The sequence below is a fragment of the Scylla paramamosain genome, chromosome 1 (genome assembly GCF_035594125.1).
Source record: "Scylla paramamosain isolate STU-SP2022 chromosome 1, ASM3559412v1, whole genome shotgun sequence".
Classification (NCBI taxonomy): domain Eukaryota; kingdom Metazoa; phylum Arthropoda; class Malacostraca; order Decapoda; family Portunidae; genus Scylla; species Scylla paramamosain.
Genome location: NC_087151.1, coordinates 36282693 through 36307316, shown reverse-complemented (window position 1 = coordinate 36307316; position 24624 = coordinate 36282693). Strand labels below are relative to the sequence as shown.

Genomic DNA, 24624 nt, shown 5'->3' with positions numbered 1-24624 from the left:
TAGAATGGCCTAAAAGAGGTAATTCCAAGGAGTTTATATCAATTAAAGGAAAAATAGTTGAATACAGGCATGGCAACTAGACTAAACTCTATACACTATAAATGGCAAATATGTGCATACTATACACACACACACACACACACACACACACACACACACACACACACACACACACACACACACACACACACACACACACACACACATCTCTAGCCCAGAGTAATACAAGAGAGGTTTTCCTATGGATCAAACTGCTTTATGCTTCTAGTGTAGCAACTAGTGTAGCAAGCCCATCCAATGTCTTACCTTCTCTACATGCACACAGCCACCAGAATCTCTGGCCAGTAGTCTGGTGATTTGCTTGATTGCTCGGTCAGCGTGGATGGCCTCACTAGTGAGAGTGATGGTGGACCAGAGACGTGGATCCCAAGCTAGCACATACCACCGTCTGCACACTCTAGCACACTGGCATACTGAATTTGTTGGTAAAAAGGACAGGATTCGCACTACTAGTTCATCGCTGAGTTTGTCAAATGGAGATGACCTAGACACCCGTTTCCCTTTGTACGTGGCCAACAGCTGGTCAGTGCTTTCCAGCTGTTGTTGTGGCTGTGGTGTTGACTGTTGCTGCTGAGGAGGTACTTGTGGTAGTTGTGGCCGAGGTGATGACCGTGGACAAGATGACAAAGCAGAAAGGTCAAGAGCAGGGAAAGGCGAGGCTCGCACATCTGACCAAGGAGAGGGTGTAGTGCGATCTCTTGTGGGCGTTGTACGATCTCTGGTGGGGGTGGTTCTATCTCTGGTGGGTGTGGGCGTCTGTCTTGTGACCAGGGTATGATAACCTAGGTCATGGCCTGGGCTGACCCTTCCCAAGGTGCCACCTCCCACATAGACAGAGGGAGACATGCGTCCTAGCTTGGTTGCAGCAGCAGTGGTACGACCCTCCATAGCTTGTGGTCGTGGTGGTGGTGGACTGAATGGTGGTGGGGGTGGTGGGTCAGTGGCTGGGTGGCACCCAGGGGGTGCCTCACCCACACCCTCACTGTCCTCGTCCTCACGACCTCCCTCACTTACGTCTGTAAAATTTGAGCATCATAAATAAAGGTACATGTTTAGATCAAAATACTGCATACTGATTGCCTTCTCTAGAATATGGACTTGATAGAGGGCTGAGGAAACAACAAAGCTAAGCATCATGCAGTATATGTCTGGCCTTGATGAATGCACTGTGTTCTGGACAACAACATTTCTCTTGAGAAAGTCTCATGTAATGCATATCTTGAAGCCAACTACATTATATTGTCAAAAATGATCAAATGAAATATCATTGCAAATAATATATATATATATATATATATATATATATATATATATATATATATATATATATATATATATATATATATATATATATATATATATATATAATAGCAAATATGTATATGTAGAAATAGATTTCTTATATGATAAGTTAAGAAAAAAAGAATCCATGGCAACTTTTTGATGTAACTTCATGCACTAGACTGTGTACACTAAACAGTACAGCATATGAAATGGTGTTTCATAAGTATTATGTTCATCCTCATCCCTCAGGTCTTTGCAATGGTATAGATTTTGTGCAGAGGTCTGTCATCTGGCTCAGGGATAAGAGATTCTTAGCATCAAGATTTCAAGATACAGATAAATAAAAATAAAAATAAATAAATAAATAAATAAAATAGTGCATCAGTGGAATGTAGAGCTTGTCATTATGTCTTCTGACTTCATATTTATTTTAGCCTTCATTTACAAAAGAATCATCCACTTAGGGTGTGAGTTTTCATTAAACAAAGGAAAGCTTAAAAAGATTTTATTTATACTATTGTATTGAAAGTAAGAGTACCTATATTTGTATATACTAAAATGATTTAATACTGTATATATTGTTATGCAATAGTATATACAGAAACCTGGAGGAGAAGGTAAATGTTATATACCTATATAAAATTTAATCTGATGTTACCAAAACAAGTTTGCACGCTGAGGTTCAGACTAGTAGGCCTAAGTAGCAACTCAACTGAGATTGGTATCAGTGGCCTGGCATTCCTCTGGCTATAAGTGGAAGGCAGAGACTGGGTGCATCTGTGTCTAGTTAGTGCTGTATGATGTATTATCCTGTTGTTACTGTACACTGGTGAAATGTCTTCACTATCTGCTTTAGAATTTTAATTTGGTTTGTCTTGCTGAAGTTACTACAGTATATGTGGTATTTTTGGTTACTATATCTTTCATACATTCATAGTTCTAAAAACTTCACCAGAACATACAGAATGATACTTCCTGAATCCTCATTTAATTGGATGACATTAAAAACATTCTTACTATATTAAAACTTTCAAGGATGAGAAAAAAATGCATTAGACATTGTCATCACACGACGAAAGAATTTCATATCACCCTTCTTCTCTCTCCTATTCTGTTAGCTGCTCCACACACTTCCATATAGTTAGAAAACTCCCCACTCCTATGAATGCTGGAAACTGGGAATATGGGAATACCTGATGTATCAATAACATAACTGTGGAAATTGAGGGACTCTTACAATGAACTATTCGCGCCTCATAACACTAACACGTGATCTTATGTATTAACACTTTCAGGCATAGGTTATTCAGTAATTATAAGTATAGTGCGTCTTTTAAGGAATGCATCTGTGAACCACCCACATATAACTAAACGCTGAAATATCCATGCAGGAGCGGAATGATTGATGTTACAAAGAACTAGTAGTATGATAAATATTATCAGAATTGTTGCTTTGGGTGATGACAAAAACCAGTTTGGTGCCTGAGATGAAGATGAACGAGGATGGTGCTTTTGGTTAGGTAAGAATATTTTTTCGTAGATGAAAGAAACGTGTTTAGTGGCCACAGTGACTGCAAAGGGGAAGTGGGGGATGCAGGCAATGCTGCTGCCCACCAATCATTACACAGGCAACATCGTGTGTGTGTGTGTGTGTGTGTGTGTGTGTATATATATATATATATATATATATATATATATATATATATATATATATATATATATATATATATATATATATATAATTCATTCCAGCCATGTACCACCCATGTACATAATGTAGACAAAAAGAAAGTTTCAGAGAAACATGCACGTTTCGTCATTTTAAATTTACGATATTCAGAAGTGAATAAGTAAATACAAAATATAAAGTCTTTACAAGGTATTAGTACACACGCAAGGATCATAATCTCCATTATCTGTAGTAAGTCTGAGAATTACGATTGACAACCGCAAAAACACTATAAACGAATGCAAATATGAATCAAAATAGATACTCATAGAAACGATTTAAAAGACACCTATCATGCACACAAACACCGAAAAAAAAAAGAAAACATAGGTACTCAGAAACAGATTAAAAGACACCTTTCATGCACACAAACACCGAAAAAAAGGAAAGAAAAAGAAAACAAGTCTAGAGGAAGGAGGGAGGGAGGGAGGAGTGGGGAGGGGTGCGTCACCACCATAGGCCTAGCTGGCATTCCGGAGTGTCCCGCATCCCGTGCCTACTTCTTGACCTCGGCTTAGATCGTGACATGTTACGATATTGATGCACATCTTTTCTTGATATATAAACCATCACTCCACTAACATATGCATGAGTAGTACGGATATGACAATAGGTTTGCAAGATCGAGTTCCATAACGGTGGTCACAATATCTTGGCAATGGTGTAACAGCATGATGTACATGTACGTATAACAACGTGAAGATGAATGTGCACAATATCCAAGTCAAAGATGGTGGGTGTGCAGGGTGTGGGAGCGGAAGCCGTAGCCACCGCACGGTCGGCACGCGGGCAACAAGTTGAGGGCGGGAAGGGCGCCGGCCGCTGCCCAGGAATGTGGCGTGAATCCAGCTGATGTTGCTGTTCGTGATGTCGCTGACGATGCTGCTGTTCGTGGTCAGGCTGTTGCTTCAGCTTCAAATGTCATCCATCCCACCTCACACGACTGTCCTTAAAAGCTTCCATATTGCAGCTTACGCTTACATACACACTGCGCATAAATTAACGAGATTTCACACACACTTCCAACCCAAGTGTGACGTGCTAAATGTGAACTGTTGCAACACAATTAGGTAAACTCGTAGTAAACAATGAAGAACTGATCTTGAGGGTTTGATATGAGAGAGCACCGGTCAGGAACCCAACCCGCGACAGCTCTCTTGGTTCACAATTATTTTTTTCTTTCTTTCCCCGGACCAACCATGATGATCACCATGATTCCGAGTCAGGGTGGAAAGGATTATCCAGCCACTAGCTTTAAGAATACGTAATATTTGATTTGTACCAGTTTTAATACAAAATGCTCTGCCAGTCTCTTTGTTGTGTTAGAGTTGTTCATTGTCAATAAAATACGTGTACTAATTTTTCACATATACTTAAAAATTACACAAGATGTTTAGTTATTATTGGAGCTGACATCTTGCTAATACGCCTTTTAGCCTCTAACTTCTCGTAAGTTTCATAGTTTTTCAATGAAGCGACTTAAAACAGTGGACCTTTGGTACTGCAGAAGCTTCTAACATTCTTCTGATTTTTTATTTATTTATTTTTTTCACTGTACATTCAATTAAAGAAAAATATGATTACTGTGCTACCTTTTATATGCGTTGCTGGTGGTGCCCTAATCATTACATATCAGAAGTTATAAATGACACTGTGCATATCTCGTGCAGAACGGTACTCCGCAATCCATCAGCTTCAGGCTCCACGAAACTGATGTTACATGACCAACAAACGTACATTTTCGAAAACTTATAATCTGATGTTATCAAACCTATTTTAGAATGTGTGTGTGTGTGTGTGTGTGTGTGTGTGTGTGTGTGTGTGTGTGTGTGTGTGTGTGTGTGTGTATCTATCTATCAATCTATCAATCTATTTATACACACACACACACACACAACTGTCGGTAAGCACCATCCATCACCATATTTACGGCAGTGAATTCTGACGGGTTGATCAGACCTGACAGTTGGAGGGGCAGTGGTACACGATGACCACAAAGCAACTTAAGGTACACCTGTCAACTAAACTTACCCTTCCACACACAAGCTGCAAGTTTCTGAATCACCACTGCAATTTTCAACACAAAACTGTCCAGGAAATGAGTTGTTTGATTATTTGGGCCTAAATCCAAGTGACGTCAAGCACGCATCTCTGGAGTTATTCATGCCGGTGAATTACGACTGAATTTTTATTTCATGCATCGCGCCTGCTGCATAAGATTGGGAAACTCAAGATTAAAGAAAGAAAAATCATCAGCTGTATTTTAAAAATATTAATGAATAATACTGTTTTACATTATCAATCATAACAGGTACGATTCCAAAAAAGTATGGAAGAATAAACAAACACATATATTTCAAAGGCATACTGTAAATCTGAGAAAATTAGAGGGAAAGATAAATTATGAGATGCAACAGCCACGGACATACGAGTAAGAACATGCATAGCATTTTCTTTTCAATCATAAGCAAAATATTGCCACCATGCAAGAGGTGGGGAGGATGGCAATTTTTATTTATTTTTTTCTTTTCTTTCTCTACCAAAACAATAATCTTTGAATGGTGCACTTCTCCCCACGGTGACCTTGAGCTTCCCATGAAGAGAATTCAGAGCATGTAACTAAGAAGAAACCGACTGGGAATAATAAGTATTGGGTGGTTCAGTCATTACAATAGCAGAAAATGCAGGTATTTTCATTAAAAAAAAAAAAAACACCTTCCTACGTCATGTAGCTATAGATTCAGTTCAGTGAAGGAAGAAATTGATGTGTTTGTAAGCAAACGATAACCTTGTTTTAATCATGATTTCAGTACTTTCATTAAAAATAAAGTGAAATCAGACGATTTAAATACAGTAATTTGCTTGAACTCCTAAACAGCCCTACGCCTGCACCACCACAGCCCACTAATAGAGCAGGACATACGCACTCTTAACATTAATTAATTTATCTATACCAGAAGGAATGTAGTTTTAAAATTATTTGCATTCAGTTTAACATCACGATAAAATATTCTAAATTTAATATTTCGAGACAAGACTGTGACGTAACACACTAATGCCCGAGAAAAATTTAGTGTCTGAAGACAGTATTACAGGCCAATAATTTTTTAGTGTCGCCGAAAAAAAATATCGACTAAAACGTAAAGCGTCGGTTCCACGGATAAACTTCGAAAAAAGTGTTACACTCCTGAGTGTCAATGTAACGGCACCATGTGGTTCACTGCTTGCACCACACCACTGACCTCTGTAAACAAGGCGGTCTCTCTTGATATCCTAAATTTCCTATTCTTCATTATAGGGACTCGAGGATAAAAATCATATACATGACAGCTCTGATGGGAAGACGGGAGGGAGAGAAGCAAAGTGAAAAGAAATGAATCGAAGCGAAAGATGAAAGATCTTCCACCTACACCTCGAAGAAAACTATCAATACTATTTTTCGCTGCAAAAGGAAATTCTGTTAGCGGGGCCTTCACGATGACAGCACATACTGTTGTCCTCACCTATCACAGCCGGTAAACACGTGCACGGTGCCTCCTGTGCTCATGCTCCTGTACGCGAGGTGGCGGCTCGCATGGCCTGACACACTATGCACTCGCGGTTTTTTTCTTTCTAGTCCATTTTAACCTCGGAACATGACCTTCCCGCCGATTTTGGCATATTCACTGCTGTCCTCGTGTCTTCCTCGAGTGTCCTATCCGGCGTGGTCATCTGCTGCCCCGTGGATTCCCATCACTGCCTACCCCGCTTAATAGGGAAACTGGTTTTTTAATGATGATGGATATGATGATGATAGCAATGGAGGTGACGCTGGTGATGTTACTGATGCTAGTGATGATGATGATGATGATGATGATGATGATGATGATGATGATACTGGTGGTGATGGTAATGGTGTTACCTTTACCTTAAAACATAACCTTTACCTTGAGAGAGAGAGAGAGAGAGAGAGAGAGAGAGAGAGGGGGGTGGGGGGGAGGAGGAGGAGGAGGAGGAGGAGGAGGAGGAGGAGGAGGAGGAGGAGGTGGTAGTGGTGGTGGTGGTGGTGGTGGTGGTACGAGCAGGGTGCCTCACATTCCCTGGCCTGGCAGGTATGCGCTCTCCCTACCCTGATAAACAAGACTATGCTAAGCAACCTGACCCATAAGGCGGGAAATTCCTGCCATAAACCCAAAGTTGCAGCCTTATGGGGGCGTGTGTGGAAGCTGGTGCAGGAAGGCGCGGCGCGGAGACCCCTTGTTATGCCGGGGTGCCGAGCTGGGCCGGCGCGCCACTCACTACATCGTAAATAATAGAACAACCTGTATAAATAGTAAGTAGTCCTCACATATGTCCGGGTCCCGTCATTAACCGTGCCGAAGGTGCTTATGGTGAGCCACAGAGCCAAAGAAACCAAGACAAACCAGGAAGAAAGGGAGAAAGGAAGGAGAAAAAAAAGGGAGGAAAAAAATGAAAGCCAGAGGAAAATTAATGAATAAACTGCCAAATATATATATATTCTTCTTCGTTAAAATATCCATAATATTTTTAGTATCAGAAATTACGTAATTACTTTATGCTACAGAGAGAGAGAGAGAGGTGCGGGGGAGGAGCAATGAATGACCCCACCTCATCCAGTGCGCCACACCGGATCACAGTCAACAGAGCAGCACTGAAATGGTGGCACTCAATCTGGGCACATCGAAGAGAGAGAGAGAGAGAGAGAGAGAGAGAGAGAGAGAGAGAGAGAGAGAGAGAGAGAGAGAGAGAGAGAGAGAGAGAGAGAGAGAGAGCGAAATTAAATGCGACACAGACAAAGGCTAGTATTTTTAATTGCTCTGAGCTTTCATTAGGACCATTTGCAAAGGCCACAGAGATGATTGCCCGGGCTGTTTCTCACGTCATTTCCTTTCATTAATGATGGATGCGCAATGGTTGTAAGATCATCAAGAGCACACACTCCAAACACATTAACGATTCCCACTAAAAGGCTGTTGTAAGCAGGCTGGTCAAACACCGACACGTTAGAGAATACGGTTATACGTTTTACGAAATACTAACTTTGTGGCTCCTTAAATGTTTCCTTCACACAATATGCAGTCAATATATATATATATATATATATATATATATATATATATATATATATATATATATATATATATATATATATATATATATATATATATATATATATATATATAAACGCACCTTTTATTATAGGTAAGTACAACGCTGTTTCCATCACCGCCAAAATGATTTCAAAGACACAAACCTACAGTCTATATAGAGTAGCAAATACTGCCCGATATATATTCGCATCTGTCTACTCTTGTGCATCTCGTCATCAAGTGTATCCTTAGCTAGAGCCGAGTCGTATCTTGGCTCGTGTGACCTTGAAATTAGGGTTGCAGTACGTATAACAAATACTGCCCGATATACATTCGCATATGTCTACACTTGTGCATCTCGTCATCAAGTGTATCCTTAACTAGAGCCGAGTCGTATCTTGGCTTGGGTGACCTTGAAATTAGGGTTGTAGTACCCGGGACAGTATTCTTAAACGATTTCGGTGCCTTCTTTCAGCTACTTTTAACAGGCTGTACTGGAAGTGACTTCAAGGGAGCTTTCATGATTCTAGTGATAGTTCAGCAAGGATACTGCATCATAAATGGGGAAAAAACCCACGAGAACTCAGCTGATAATCTCTATAGCATTTGAAAATGATCCTTAAGAGAGTCCCAAGCGTTCCAAAATACGGGGCCTGTGGTTGGTGTAATAACCACGTCTTTATAAAGCATCTCATTTGACCCTCGCCGTGATCCCCCTCGCGCCTCTCATTCATCAGGCGTGTCAGCGATTAATTACTTACGGCTGGGCTTTTCTTTTCCCGAAACCTCCGCGTCTCTCCGCCTCTATTTAATTTTCTCTTCACCGACAATTACTCTTTCCTTCAAGTATTTGATAGGCGGAGTTGATGACCTTTATCTCTACAACACGACTTTCATCTCGACCATAATTATCATCATTGTTCAAAACGATTCTCCCTACAAGTAACACTTCCATACATCTGCTTCAGTGAAATGCTTGCAGTATGTCTTTAAGGAAATAATAATGAAGCATATCAGAGTTATAACTTTGGTGACGAAAAACTTATTGTTACAAGTAAAAAAAAAAAAAATAAATAAATAAATAAATTCTTGACACCCACGGATCACCACGAGACAAGAGGAGAACGCAGCAGATGCACCTAAATCATTTACCAAATACGATGAAAGCCACAGCCAAGCGAGTTATGGATGTCTACTCAATAAATAATGCAGGTAATATAAAACTGGACATTTCAGAACTGCTGTTTGATATGAAAAGAAATGAAGAAATGTAGAATTAACAGTCTTAGGGTGAGCACGCATGAAGGTTGAATGATCCAAGGCAACGAATAATCTCAAATCTCAGAGAATGGAGGAATGATATCAGATTGCTGTTGTTTAGCAAATTGTTAGGCACCGGTGACTGAGGACGGTGCTTGGTGTGATCAAACTCAGTAGGGTCTATAGAGTGGTTATGTGATGTTAGGGTGCGGGACACCTGTGGATACTTAATTGATGGTTCACTGGTGCTCAACCAATGGAGATTGTACTCGGAATCAATTACAAATGTAAGTTTTGTATTATTTGATTTTCATGTTCTTACTGATTTATTTATTCATTTATTATGTATTTTCATTACTTTGAACTTCTCCGTTGTCTTTTAATAATTTTTCTAAGTTGCTGAGGCATACTACTGTTTTGCTGCTATCACATGGACCACACATTTGATAGCCATGACAATAACAATAGTGATAATAAAGTACACATTTCTCTGAGGGAATACTGCATATGGCTGATCAAGGCCACGTCACTCTCTCCTGCTCTCCGTATCTTAAATCCCAGAACCAGCAAAATGTCAAAAGTCCCCACAGTGGTGCCACGTCGCTACAAACCACACCCGCCCTTCTCATCCTCTGAAAGGTAAGTAATGACAACACAACACTTAACGTAGTAAACCTAGACCATGTTAAGCAGAACTGAAACTAGAGCAACTGAATAATTTGAATTACTCTATCAATCATTTTGTCTTTAGTGAGGTGTTTCAAAATTATGCTCTAAACTTAAAAAGGACGACTTCAGTTAGTAGTTAAAAGGATTAAGGATATTTTTTCTTTATTTTCGTCACCAAGAAGTACTAACCATCTAATCACTCATTCGACAGTTATATAATTTACTATGACAATCGAGTTTTAAAATTAGACGGATTTATGGATAAGGATGATGGCTGTAAAAAGGCAGGCTTATTTCATACAGGGACTGCCACATTTACTAGGAATGATGGCTTCTTGCAGCTTTCGTTGCATTATGTTCTTAACCTGCAACGCAACACTTTACCAAGCACGAGGAGCAGTCATAGCAGTTAGCAGTGAGGAGGTAAAGGTACTGTTGAATCTTGACTGTACGCACCATTTGAAGCATCAGGAATAACTGTGCTCACACTAATCCGGCCGCTTACCTCCCCTAGGGCGCTTATCTACTGCGGCGCGTGGCTCACCAAAACACGTGAGTGACAATACCAGTAAGGGTAAAAGGTGAGATGGTGGTGGTGATAGTGAATCTCGATAGATTACGTTGCCATGAGAATAAATCGAATAACATGAGAGAAAAAATAAAGGCACCAAACACACACACACACACACACACACACACACACACACACACCTAAATGACTATGTACGCACACAGTCACATTTCACATCTCAATAACGCCACCAGCAGTAGTTATGTAGGGCGAACAGATGCTTGAAAACGACGAATCTTTTCAATTAACAGAAGTACCAGATGTATTTTACCATAAACACTATCTGATTCACACACAAAAAAAAGATCTGTGCGAGGGGCGGGCAGGCCTAACCCTCCCTCAGGCGGCCCTACATCAGGAGAGAGAGAGAGAGAGAGAGAGAGAGAGAGAGAGAGAGAGAGAGAGAGAGAGAGAGAGAGAGAGAGAGAGAGAGAGAGAGAGCATGTTTCATAATCCAAACAGATGTAAACATTTACAAGAGCAACATTGCAAACGCCGACAACCATATAAAGTGAAGGGGGACAGTGTGTCAAATCCTGTATATTAAATGACTCTCTCTCTCTCTCTCTCTCTCTCTCTCTCTCTCTCTCTCTCTCTCTCTCTCTCTCTCTCTCTCTCTCTCTCTCTCTCTACATATGGAATGATCAACAATTTCCTATCATGCAAGACTCTCTTCCCTTCTCTGCCTTCCTCCCCTCTCGCCCTACTCACATCGCGCTCATATGCAGCCGCGGCGTGCAAGGCTAGGGGTCAAGGGTGTTTGTGTTGTCCGTGAAGGCATGTAATTAGGACCCACAACAATTAGACAGTAAGTAGTGCGCAGGGCTTGTAAGATAAATACTTCCATTGTTCAACTTCATTATTATTTTTTGTGAGGTTTTAATAAACGAGACATTCATACATGCATAACGCCCCCCATATCTCTCTCTCTCTCCCTCTCTCTCGCTCGCTCGCTCTTCTTGTCTACGTCAAAAAGTACATGCTTGTAACTGAGTGAGGACGACGGTAATGCATGGAAACGCCTTCGACAAAGAGAACGCGAGGCCCATTTTCACCTCGGAGTAGCCTGAGAGAGCCGCCCCTCCCTCCCTCCATCCCCCCGCGCTGGTGCTGTCACGCCGGGAAACAATTTAGTGTGAGCTTACCATCATGAATCGCCTAAGTTATGTTTCCATACTATGCGAGAAGGTGCAAAGAGGCGGGAAGAGGGAGGGTTTTGGAAGAAGAAGAAGAAGAAGGAGGAGGAGGAGGAGGAGGACGGAGAGAGAGAGAGAGAGAGAGAGAGAGAGAGAGAGAGAGAGAGAGAGAGAGAGAGAGAGAGAGAGAGAGAGAGAGAGAATGTTGGGGATGGAGGGCGGGTGAGATAATGAGAAGGTAGCAATTACTTAAAGAAAAAAAAAATGCAACTCCCAGAAGACAGAAAGGCAGACAGACAAATAAAGTGAAAGAAAACAACAAATACATTCATAGGTAGACGGCATGTGTTATTGCCATCTCTCTTTTCTATATTTTTTTCTTTTTCTCTTATTTCTTGCATAAAAAGGAGGAAGAAAAAAAAAATAATAATAGCCAGTTAAAAGCACGAAATTCCATCACACACACACACACACACACACACACACACACACACACACACACACACACACACACACACACTCCACCCTCTCCACAAGGTCTCTCTCTCTCTCTCTCTCTCTCTCTCTCTCTCTCTCTCTCTCTCTCTCTCTCTCTCTCTCTCTCTCTCTCTCTCTCTCTCTCTCTCTCTCTCTCTCTCTCTCTCTCCCAACGCCGCTCACTCTCTCCCCCTCTTCGGTACCAACAAGCAGATACGATGAACACGTACACACCACGGAGAAGCCTTGCTGGGAGAGATTCCTAACATTCTGGTGTGATTGTGGGTAGTGAGAGGCCTGTGGAGGGAAGGTGGGCAGGGGGAAGCCTGAGGAGGAGGAGGAGGAGGGTAAAACAGGGAGAGGAGTAGAGAGGGGAGGGAGTGGAGTCGTAGGGCACCTGAGGGAGGGAAGGGAAGGGAAGGATGGACAAAGAACGAGTCCAGGCCAAGGAAGGGAAGGAGGGAGGGAGGTAGGGTGTGTTTGCCTGCCTGAATTAATGACGCGAATGACTGCATGACTGATGAGACGATGGATGACTGAAGGGCTGAGTGGCTTTGATAGGGAGAGGCTGGGATTTGACTAACGGAGAACAATGGGAGACTTATTCATGATGATTAAGAAAGACCACTCATAAAAGATATTAAAGGAAAAAAAGGAAAAAAAAATATTGAGAGAACAGAGAGAGAGAGAGAGAGAGAGAGAGAGAGAGAGAGAGAGAGAGAGAGAGAGAGAGAGAGAGGCACGCACCAAAGAGAATAAAACCTGACTGCACGCATCATGTGAATCCAGGTACCAAAAATATCCAACGCTCACTAAGTTCCTGACCTCCCTTAGCCGCTGACTGCGACTCTCCCTCTCCCTCGCCCACGCACGCCCCACACCCTACACCCCACAGCCCACAGCCGGCACTGCAATCGCACCGGGCGGCACCCTTAAGCGCAGGACGCACAAGCACTCCCCTGTCAACCTTATCCACCAACTTTATGATTTTTCCGTGATCTGATATCGTCGGTCCGGCGTCAAGGACACAGATACACACAGATCGTGTTAAAATTACACAGTATGAACGTTGGCGGAAAAGAGCGCGTGAAACAACTCTCGACATGAACTGACTCTACTCGAGCGTGGAAAATAGCGAAGTTTCGGGGAAAAGTGTATCGGCGGCAGCGTCTGTGTACCGCCAGGGAGTTGCGGGACGACGGACGAACGAACGAACGCTCACTTGCTTACTTTCTTCCTTATCGTGGGGTTATCTCGCAGCGCAGGGACAGGATGACATTCCTCTGCCAAGCCTTAGGTCCGCCAGCCTGTGCATGCTCCCAAGGTCCAAACTGGTATAGGTAGGTATAATGATAACAAGATAACAACGTGAATGCATAATGAAATGAATAAATCAATCATATAAAAATAGCAAACACACACACACACACACACACACACACACACATACACACACACACACACACAAATACTCCTGGTAAAAAATAATAAAAACAAAGTATATGCATGATGAAATTAATGCCGCAATTGACTTATGAATGTTTTTCTTTCTTTGCGTAGGAAGAGGAATAGATATAAAGATAAATAAGAAAGGAAACATGACTAGAAAAAAAAATGACGAACCAACACAAGAACACGGTAAAAAGTTTTAAAGAAAAAATGTGCCTACAATGAAAGAATGAAAAAAAAAGTCTGCTGAAGGCTGAAACAACATTAAAAAAAAGAAAAAGAAAACGGAGACACACAACATAAAGACAAATGCAAATAACAACACTGCGGTAGAAAAGAACGATCAAAAGAAGAAAGGAGATATTAAAAAAAAAGAAAAAAAACAGTAAAGGAGGAAGAAGAGGAAGAAGGAGGAGGAGGAGGAGAAGGAGAAGTACGAGTAGAGAGAGAGAGAGAGAGAGAGAGAGAGAGAGAGAGAGAGAGAGAGAGAGAGAGAGAGAGAGAGAGAGAGAGAGAGAGAATCCACTACTACATACTACTCCATTCATCTCCCGGTATTTGACAAAGGAACCGACCCAGAGGCGAATATAATCAACAATTTATTTCCTTTCTCTCCAATACTAAACGTCACTTGTGCCTTTGTGGTGTGTGTGTGTGTGTGTGTGTGTGTGTGTGTGTGTGTGTGTGTGTGTGTGTGTGTGTGTGTGTGTGTGAGTGTGGGTGTTTGTTGCTATGTATAATGCAAAGGAAAGAGATGAATAAAATATAATATACGAGTATAATGCAGCTGCTTACAAACGTCGAGATACATTGGCTGCTACGTGCGATGCTTCTGTAACCCATGCACGTGTGTGTGTGTGTGTGTGTGTGTGTGTGTGTGTGTGTGTGTGTGTGTGTGTGTGTGGAGAGAGTAAGAGAGTTATCTGACGGGACAGGAGCCTAAATCAGGAGAGAGAGAGAGAGAGAGAGAGAGAGAGAGAGAGAGAGAGAGAGAGAGAGAGAGAGAGAGAGAGAGAGAGAGAGAGAGAGGAGGCACCCACAGTCTAATCAAACATTCGACAGTGTAATATTTGCTGGGGACAAGACAAGGAGGAGGAGGAAGAGGAGAGAGAAAGACGAAGGAAACGAAGTAGAAAGAGGAATGTCAAAGGAAGAAATAGAGATGGAAGGGTACGAATAAAGAGGAGAAGGAGGAGGAGGAGGAGGAGGAGGAGGAGGAGGAGGAGGCAGGGCGCAGAGGTAGGTAGTAGGTGCCGACCGTCAAAACACTCACCTGGGCCGCGTCAACACTGGCTACTCTCTTAGTCATTTGAGGTGTCAAAACTGACCTCGCGGCTGTTGTTATTTCTCGCGTCGTGGGGCGGTGGAGGAGGTGTGGGGAAGGAGTACGAGGAGGAGGGGGAGAAGGAGAGGGATGAGGAGCCCGTGAGGTGGTCTTGGAGGGAAGAAAGGAAGGGAGGGAAGGAGGGAGTGATAGGAAGAAAGGGAGGAAAATGAAGGGTCAAAAGGGAGGTTAAGAAAAAAAGTATATGGCGAGGTTTAGAGGTAAGCTATGTTTTGGAGAGAAATTTAAGATTTTACGAAACGGAAAGAAACTTGAGAGAGAGAGAGAGAGAGAGAGAGAGAGAGAGAGAGAGAGAGAGAGAGAGAGAGAGAGCGTGTGTGTGTAGTGGGTGAGCAAGGAAGGTCACCTCACTTGGAAGCGGCGACACCTCCCTAGGACTCGCCAACGCCTTAACTGCACTTAATCGCTTGACTGAATGTTAAGTGCATTTCCCAAGGGTAGATGAGCTTTCCTGCACTGTCCGTCATCACAGTTCTGTTACGTCTCGTTCGTGGAGGCATGTGGAGGTGCACCGGGAAGGGGAGGGAGGCGTCAGGGGGATGGAAGGAGGTGGTAGGGGAATGATGAAGGAGAAAGGAGAGGGGAGGAAGAGGGAAGGGACGGGGGGAGGGGGCTGCCTGACCATCGTGTTACGGCAAGACTTTTTTCAGGTGATTAATAGCTAAGAGATCAGACTTGTTCTAGAGCCTAATGACTGGGGGTCCGGACATGTATCAAAGCTAATAACTGGGACTTTAGATTCCTCTCTGATGCTAATAACTAAGGGGGATAGAATTGATTTGAAGCTAATATCTAAAGGCATAGACGCGTTTGAAAAACCACTTTATTTTGAGTTAGATGTTTGTTAGATGATAGTCGGTGGAAGCTCAGACACTAATGTTTACCTAATGGGGTTTGGGCTTCCGTTTGGGATACTGAATGATACTTAAGACCGATTTATCTCGAGGAGGTTTACCTTCAGTCGTATCCCACTCGGGGGTCCCTCGCCAGTTGTGAAATGACCCTTGTTTTCACCTGCTCCACGACACCCTCGACAGGCGGGACCTGACGCTGACCCCGCCTGGGGAGGGAGTCTGGGAGGCAGGTAACCTAATACCTCGTAATAACATTATTTTTAGTGTATTGTTCGTCTTCAGTGTGTGTGTGTGTGTGTGTGTGTGTGTGTGTGTGTGTGTGTGTGTTCAGAATGGTGCAGTAAACGGCCAGGCGTTGGATCCGTGACCACTTTTGGCGGATGACGAATGTGACAAGAATAGACGGATAACGGAAAATAAATAAATAAATAAATAAAACTATTTACACTTCATATAGTCGGTGTTTTCCTTCATCCTTTTCCTCTATTATATCTTTCCACATGTTCCGTCGCAACATTTTCCTCATTCTTCCACTACACATAAACACATTCGCATTTATACTTCCTTCTTAATCGTACAATTAACTTTCTTTATTTTTCTTATTGTTATTATTATTATTATTATATTATTACTATTTATTTATTTATTTATTTATTTATATATATTTTTTTTTCTTGGCGGTGCGTCATTTCACATCACACTTCCCTGCCTCCCGAGCACGCCAAGTACCTACTCTCGCCCCATGCATCTTCCCTCCCCGGCCGGCGCGCCCTCGGCCCCCTCCCCTGCAGCCACCCCTAATAATCAGCTCCGGTGGTTCCAGTAGCAATGGTGGCTATTAGCAGCAGCTGAGGCCGGCGGGAGTGGCGACGGCCCTGCTGCTGCTGCTGCTGCTGCCTGTTGTTGTTGTTGTTGTTGTTGATGGTGGTGGTGGTGGTGGTATTGCTGGTGGTGGTGGTGGTTGTTGTGATGCTGGCAAGTGACTTAGCGGTGGAGGGGATTGTACTTTGTGTATTGTTTGTTGTGGGCGCAGTGCTTCAGTGTTCCGTGGCGTGGTGCAGCAAGGCATGGTGTGGTTCAGAGCCAGTGACACCAGAAGTAGAAAAGTAATGGTAAGAATGTAATTTATTTATTTATTTTTTTTATTTCACTGTGGTTGTTGTTCCAAATACTGCTGTAGTCGCTATTGTTATTGTTGTTGTTTGGAGTGGTAGTGATGGTGGTGGTAGTTTATTGTCGCTAGTGATGGTGGTGGTGGTAGTTTATTGTCGCTGGTGGTGGTGGTGGTGGTGGTTGCGGTGATGGTGGCAAGGGCTATAAAATGAAGATGGGGAAATGAAAGGGCGGATCATTATTACATAAAATTAAAATAATAACGATGATGATGCTACAGCAGCAACCTACGGACGAGGGAGGAAGAAAGGATGGGAGGGGAAAGGCAAGTTAAGTAGACACCCGCACGACACCACCGCCAATATCCACTGGCCGTAGGGAAGGGAAGGGGAGGGGAGAGGCCCGCGTATGGGAAAGTATGGAAGGTAGACACAACCACGAGTAACGTTTTATCCTGTATCTATGTACTCATTGTTCCTCATTCGGTTACATAAACAACGCCGAGTGGAGGAAAGTGAAAGAACACGACACCGTAATGCTGCATGGACTGCTGTCATTAAAGGTTACACCACAATTTAGCCACTGGGCAAAAAAACACATCAAACAAGCTTTCAGGCCTCACTCTACCCGCTACATGTACTCCTCTACACTCCCTGCCACATCAAGGTTCTAGTCACATCGGAAGGCATTCACGAGGGTGACCTGTGGAGACTTGATGCTACTGGACAACACACAGAAAATCCTCATCGGCAGGGGGATATGAATGCTGCACTCAGACTCCATATCACCCAGGAAGAGAATGAGAAACGCAAAAGAACGCAAGGAAGGGACAAACAGCAGCACACCTATTGGTTTTCAAGGGGAGGTTTGTGGAGACTATGAGTAGTACACCACCTAACATGCAGGGAGAGAAATTGGAGGAGAAGGAGGAGAAAACTGAAAGAAGAAAGCATTAGTGAGAAAAATCATAATATACTGACTTGACCTTCATTCCACCCCATATGTAGCACTATTAACTGGTCGCCCTATTGTTTGCTGTGAGTGTGGTGGTGGCGGTCACAACACTGAACTTGTGTGTGGTAGACCTTTGGTTGTCCCTGTGGCTCTGTATTACCATATGGGCAGAGCGAACATGAGGAAGCGGAAATGGGACACATTTTTTTTCACTAGGGGTGTAACATGTGTATGTAACCTTATGATGTTCGTCATGACGTGAACTGATGACATACAGAGGCAGGCGGAACAATGGCACAGTAAAAATTGCTTTATGATACTGTACTCATACTAATGCCAACTCATCTCATCAGGGCACAGTTTCAAGGTGTGGAGAGAGAGAGAGAGAGAGAGAGAGAGAGAGAGAGAGAGAGAGAGAGAGAGAGAGAGAGAGAGAGAGAGAGAGAGAGAGAGAGAGAGAGAATTTCCCGCTGAGGACCTCTCTGGACGATGACGTCATCATGCTGCCTACACAACAAGGCTTCCAAAAAATCCTTTAGGGAAATAGCATTGTCTGCAGCACCACCACCACTACCTCTATGATCGGTAACATCATCATAATTTACTACTATTGCTGCTGCTGCTGCTGCCTACGACACAGTATATGCGAGTATATGCGAGCAGGGACGACAACACAACAAAATATAGCAGAGCAATGAATTAAAGCCATGACCGTGACAGAGAATTCCTACGTATGGATTCGTAAGTAGATTGTGCACGTGTGTGTGTGTGTGTGTGTGTGTGTGTGTGTGTGTGTGTGTGTGTGTGTGTGTGTGTGTGTGTGTTGTAGTGATGACAAATAATGCAGCAACTTACTAGGGGACAAGTGTGACAAGGAGACATGAATAAAAGTAGAACAAAAGTGAATGACAGGATACCCAGTCAATATCTCCGTTTCACTGACTACAGGTCCCCGGATTTTTTATTTATTCACTGCTTTGGTTTACAGGATCACTGCAGGACGTACGTTACCGAAATAACTTCCTTGAGGATAATAGTTTTATGAAAACGTGTTTATTGCTGATGCGGTGAAGAATCAGCGAACAAATTAGTGAGAAGAAAAAAGAAGAACAAATTAGTGAGAAGAAAAAAAAGAAGAAAAAAAGAAGTGGCACCAAATCAAGTGGGAAGCGTCATGGGAAAACACTTTAAAAAAATAAAAAATTTTAATAAAAACAAAAATAAATAAAATCATGGTATGCTATGGTAATGATTACATTCGATTAGTAAGGTTGAGTCAGTTTACGTTGGCTAAGATTAAAACAGACTGCTAGCCAGAATGCTAGTTAATAGATAGTTTATCAAATTCCAAACAACATTTCATTCTTATCAGGAAGAACAAGCCATTTATGTTTCCCTGTAGTGTTGTTTCAACTGTCTATTTCCTAAATTTCCATGTGTGCATTCGTACGCCGGCTGCTGCCCCCCCCCCCAAAAAAAAAAAAAAAAAAGTATGCCAGTTTCAAGATGATTCAGTGTCACATGTTCACACCAGCCATCATCCTAACCTAACCCAATCTACTGCACGACGATCTACCGTGAAGGGCGCTCTCGTGAGTTTAGCGTTATTTATGAAATGCGGAAGCGTTTGCATGCAGGACGTGTAGTGTGCAAGACAGTGATCGTGAACGGCCATCGCGTTTATGCTGCTCTGGTCGGTTGACATGGAAAGCATCTGTTCCAGCATTCACTCGCACGTGCAACCCCTAAAGTGTTGTCAGGACTGTGCCTCAGCGCTTCAAACAGGGATCCACTTCATCACAAAGTATGAGAAAATCTGTTGCACATCCTCACCTTACATAACTTACATAGATAACCTAAAATGTACACTTACACAAATGTCACACTATCAACTTAGTATTGATGGTGTTGATCCGTAAACGCAATGATCACAAATTGACAAAAGATTCAAGGAATTAAAGATATAAACCGATTTGAGTAGAATCTCTCTCTCTCTCTCTCTCTCTCTCTCTCTCTCTCTCTCTCTCTCTCTCTCTCTCTCTCTCTCTCTCTCTCTCTCTCTCTCTCTCTCATAAAAAAACGAAGAAATACATAATAAAATTTTTCCATCATAGTAGGCATCGCTTTCTGTATTAAAGAAAAAAATAAGTAAGCGAATGAAATAATCGATAAATAAAACGGAATATACCTCCTCAGTTTCAAAGTTGCGCAACGTACAAGAATATTTTTTCCTCCTTAAATAAATGCGTCTCTTCAAAGTTACCGCAAAATCCAGTGCCTAGTATAGAATTCCGTCGTAAGTACTGGGCGTGACTACTCGGGGGTAAGCACAGAAGGAAACACGGTAAGGAAACTATATTAGGCCGAATGATATACACAAGTAAGCTCCTGAAATGGAAAATAACTAAGAATTCTGATCATTATGACTCTGAAAACATGACTCAATACGTATTACGAGTACCAATCAATAAGTGTTGGGTGTCGGACTTACAGAAGGAAAACATAATGCAAAAGTTGTTGAAATAAGGTGAATGACATAACTTTACTTCATTGTTATTGTAACCCTTGACCCACAAGAATACAAATAACCAACTACTGGATATATAATAAATCAACAAATTTGACCAAACAAGAAATTACAGCATGCTTTCTAGAGAATAACTTTTAACTGTGCAGACCAGCAAAACGCTCTATCTAAAATTAGTATTATTAGTCATCATCATTATCATTGTCAGCATCAGTATTACCATTACTTCTATTATCAACACTACCGATGCATTACATTTATTATTACAATCCTAACTGTTTTATAATGACAGGTAGGAGGAGGAAGAGGAAGAGGAGGAGGAGGAGGAGGAGGTAAGGTGGATGGTGAGTAAGGGACGATGATTGGTGGAAGGGACGGAAAGAGAAGGGAAGGGATGGGTGGGTGGGCGGGCGGGCTGAGGGAAGGGGAAGCTCTCCTGGTGGCGGGGACGGAAGGGTAGCGGCGGTAGCAGAAGGGGTTAGGTTGGTGGTTGATGGTAGGGACTTTGGAGTTAATGGCAGAGGAGGGTGGATGATGGTAGCATGATGGTAGCACGGTGGCTCAGGAGAGGAGGGGTGAGGTTGTGTATAGGGTGTATATAGGGATGATGCTGATGTGGGAAGCTGGAGAGAGAGAGAGAGAGAGAGAGAGAGAGAGAGAGAGAGAGAGAGAGAGAGAGAGAGAGAGAGAGAGAGAGAGAGAGAGAGAGAGAGAGAGAGAGAGAGAGAGAGAGAGAGAGAGAGAGAGAGAGAGAGAGAGAGAGAGAGAGAGAGAGAGAGAGAGAGAGAGAGAGAGAGAGATTGTGGAGTGTCCCGTTCAGGCACATAACACATCCCAGAACAGAATATCTACCGCTAAGTTAAATGGTTCGTCGACATCGATAAGGAAGCGAGATAGAAAAAAAAATGAAATAAAATAAAAAAAATGAAATAAAATAGCAATATATTCATAACTAGTACATATCAGGCGCTCCATTTTTTTTTTTTTTGTATATATATATATTTTTTTCATAGGTCTGCGTTTTGCAAGTCGATGAAAATAATGATTTGAATAACTTTATTGTCGTAGGGAAAGTCCGCCGAGAGCCAGCAGCAGATCCTCTATGGGTTTCTTCAGATGGTCTCGCCTTACCTTGTCAGTGCGAAATGGTTACACGAGTCACTCTGCATGGAATATATTTTAAACTAATAATAATAATAATAATAATAATAATAATAATAATAATAATAATAATAATAATAATAATAATAAAACTGCTACCTGAAATGATGACCTTTGCGACAGTATGTTACTATGAATCAATGAAGCTTCAACAAAATTTCCCTATTAATTATCCATCTATTTTCAGTGGTACCATCTGCCGCGAAGTTCAAGAGTAAATTTAGGTGCAATGCATGATGGGAGAATAATTTAGGGTATCGTCACAAAATTTTTGCTATGAAACACTCCGAGACGAGGCGGCCTGACCAACAAAGGATCTTATAGTTCTACAACAGCCACTTCCAACTCGCGTATTTCAGCCCGATAAAACTTTTAATGGGTCTTAATAACAGCCGACGGTCTCCTGGAATACTCTTACAAAATCTCCCCGTCTTGCTACCAGGCGACTTAATAACATGAAGGCTCTATATAAAAATTACATTAATTCCACCCTGAAAACGTAGAGCCGACCTCCTCTTGATAAGGAGACGGAGGGAGGGTGATCGAAGGCGAAGGAGGAAAGGACGCAAGGAGTCATGGGGTGTTGCTTAACAGCCTCCAACTTGCACGATAATAGTGGTGGGAAGGTGATGGCGAAATGGGAGGGTGATGAAAAAGAGATGATAAGGGAATGAGGAAGCCGTGTGATGAGAATGTAGCTGGAGGGATGAAAGGGTGACGGAGGGGGAGGGAAGTAAGGTTGGAGGAGGAGCAGGAGGAAGAAGAGGAGGAAGAGGGGGAGAGGGAAGGAGGTCGGCTGAAACGGGAATCGACGGCCACGAGAACGAGCATCAGTTGCCCACCATTCTCTGTCCCTCGGCCTCTTTTGCGACCCGAATAGCTCCCCGTCACTGCCGCAGCCACGGATGGCGGAGTTTTGACAGATGAAGAAGTGAAAAAGAAGAACTATATAGATGAGGATGGGAGGAGGATAACGACGTGATAAGAATAATTAATGTGGAAGTGAATGAAGAAAATGAGAGAAATGTGAGAGAGGATTAAGAAGTAAAAATGTCGATAAAGGACAAGAAAGGAAGAAGTGTAGGAGGGACGGAGGTAAGGACGGAGGGTGGCGAAGGGGGCGGGAGAAGAAGGATGGGGGTAATCAGTGGGCGATGGGCTTGATGTATGGTGGAGGGAGATGACAGAACGATGACGGATAAGGGGGACGCCCGATCCAGGCGATAAAGAAAAAATGGAGGAGAGAAGGACACATGACTCCACCGATAGATTTGGAGGCTGCCCTCTTCGACTGACACCCTGCCATTATCACACACACACACACACACACACACACACACGGTTATCACGTTGAATGTGGAAAAAAAACCCATTATGATAAAAACATATAACATGAACATAAATTCAAAGAAAAATATGTACAATGGCTGAGCAGAAAATGGCAATTGTTCAATAAAGATGATTCTCTCTCTCTCTCTCTCTCTCTCTCTCTCTCTCTCTCTCTCTCTCTCTCTCTCTCTCTCTCTCTCTGACATGAAGGACGGAAAAACCACCCTCATATATATATATATATATATATATATATATATATATATATATATATATATATATATATATATATATATATATATATATATAAGCCAACTGAAAGCAACAGGAAAAAACAAAAAGAGAAAAGGAGAAAGCGCTACAGAGAATGGGAATAAGTACGAGGCAGAAAAGGAAGACAATCTAAAAACATCAAATAATAATACGATTAACACAGGAACAAAACTGGGGAGGAGTAAGACACGTGACTGAAGGAACCGATAACAGACGAAAGTTGACTGACTGGATCCTGAGCGATAACGGGAGCAGTGAAGCGACACCAAACAAGAAGTAGAGATTGAAAAGTTTGCACACAAAACGTCGCAAAAATTCACTGGTGTAACTTTAGGCGAAAATGGAGAGGACCTTGTATGGGCTGCTGCTGCTGATAATCATTATCAATATCACGGGTGGTAATCTTACATAATTCGACATGAAAAAGCACGACAGCTGCGGAAGGAAGCACTGGTGACGCCAATCACTCTTCGCAAAGGTAAAAAACGCAGACCTTTCACCTTCAGGTTATCGTCACTACGATCGCTTGTTGTGACTTTACTACTTTATGAAACTTGCAACGGTTGATGATGGGATGGGATGCTAAATATATATAATTTTCATCCAAGCCCCATTTCCCGTTACGCGAGGGATGATGAGATCCATAACTCAGCAAGAAAGTAGAGGACAGAGCCATCATGGATCGTAAAATGAAATGGGCCAGGTGCCCATACCTCCGACATTCGAGTCAGTAAAGTGCCTCGCCTCATGCCACGACACGTCCCCAGCTGCGTGGCCACGCATCCCTCTGCGTCAGGCAACATGAAGCTAAACGGATGCGACTTTATAACATATATTACTTGTGTCATGAGGTGATGCCTCATTCATCTATGCCTCATTCATCTAATGTGTTAATCTTTTCAGATTTTTACTGAACACGTATTTACTAGCTTTACTCAAGTATTGCACTTTCGCAATTGGTGACATTACTAAACGATTCATGGCACATTGACTAAATATTGTGAAGTGTTTAAACAAAACTTAAACACAAACTGCCTGCCAGGAAGATACGGAACACGCGTATGCATGTGATCTGAATACTACATTTTCCCGATTTTCTTCATGACTTTAAGCAGGAGATTACCAAAACACGCACTGGTAAAATCAAACAACTGCAACAACAACAATGACAGGTCAAGCGAGTTGGTTAGGCCTGTGCTTTTTTTGAGCCCTCGCACCTGCATGTGGCGGGTCATAACACAACCCACTACCTACAGACGCAATGAGGACGCTGCCCTATCCAACTTAATACAGTTAGCTCCCCCCAAGCGCCACCCCTCAGGTTAGGTAATGACAACTGAAAA

General features: G+C 42.5%; 1 protein-coding gene across 1 annotated transcript in view; it reads right to left on the bottom strand.

The window, feature by feature from the left end:
• LOC135104837 (F-box/LRR-repeat protein 7-like) overlaps positions 1-24624 on the bottom strand; it is a 65963-nt gene that overhangs the window by 5413 nt on the left and 35926 nt on the right. Inside the window, exon 3 of the mRNA XM_064012506.1 lies at positions 307-1076. Coding sequence (XP_063868576.1) covers positions 307-948 — 642 coding nt within the window. The 5' untranslated portion in view covers positions 949-1076. The remainder of the gene's footprint in view (positions 1-306; positions 1077-24624) is intronic.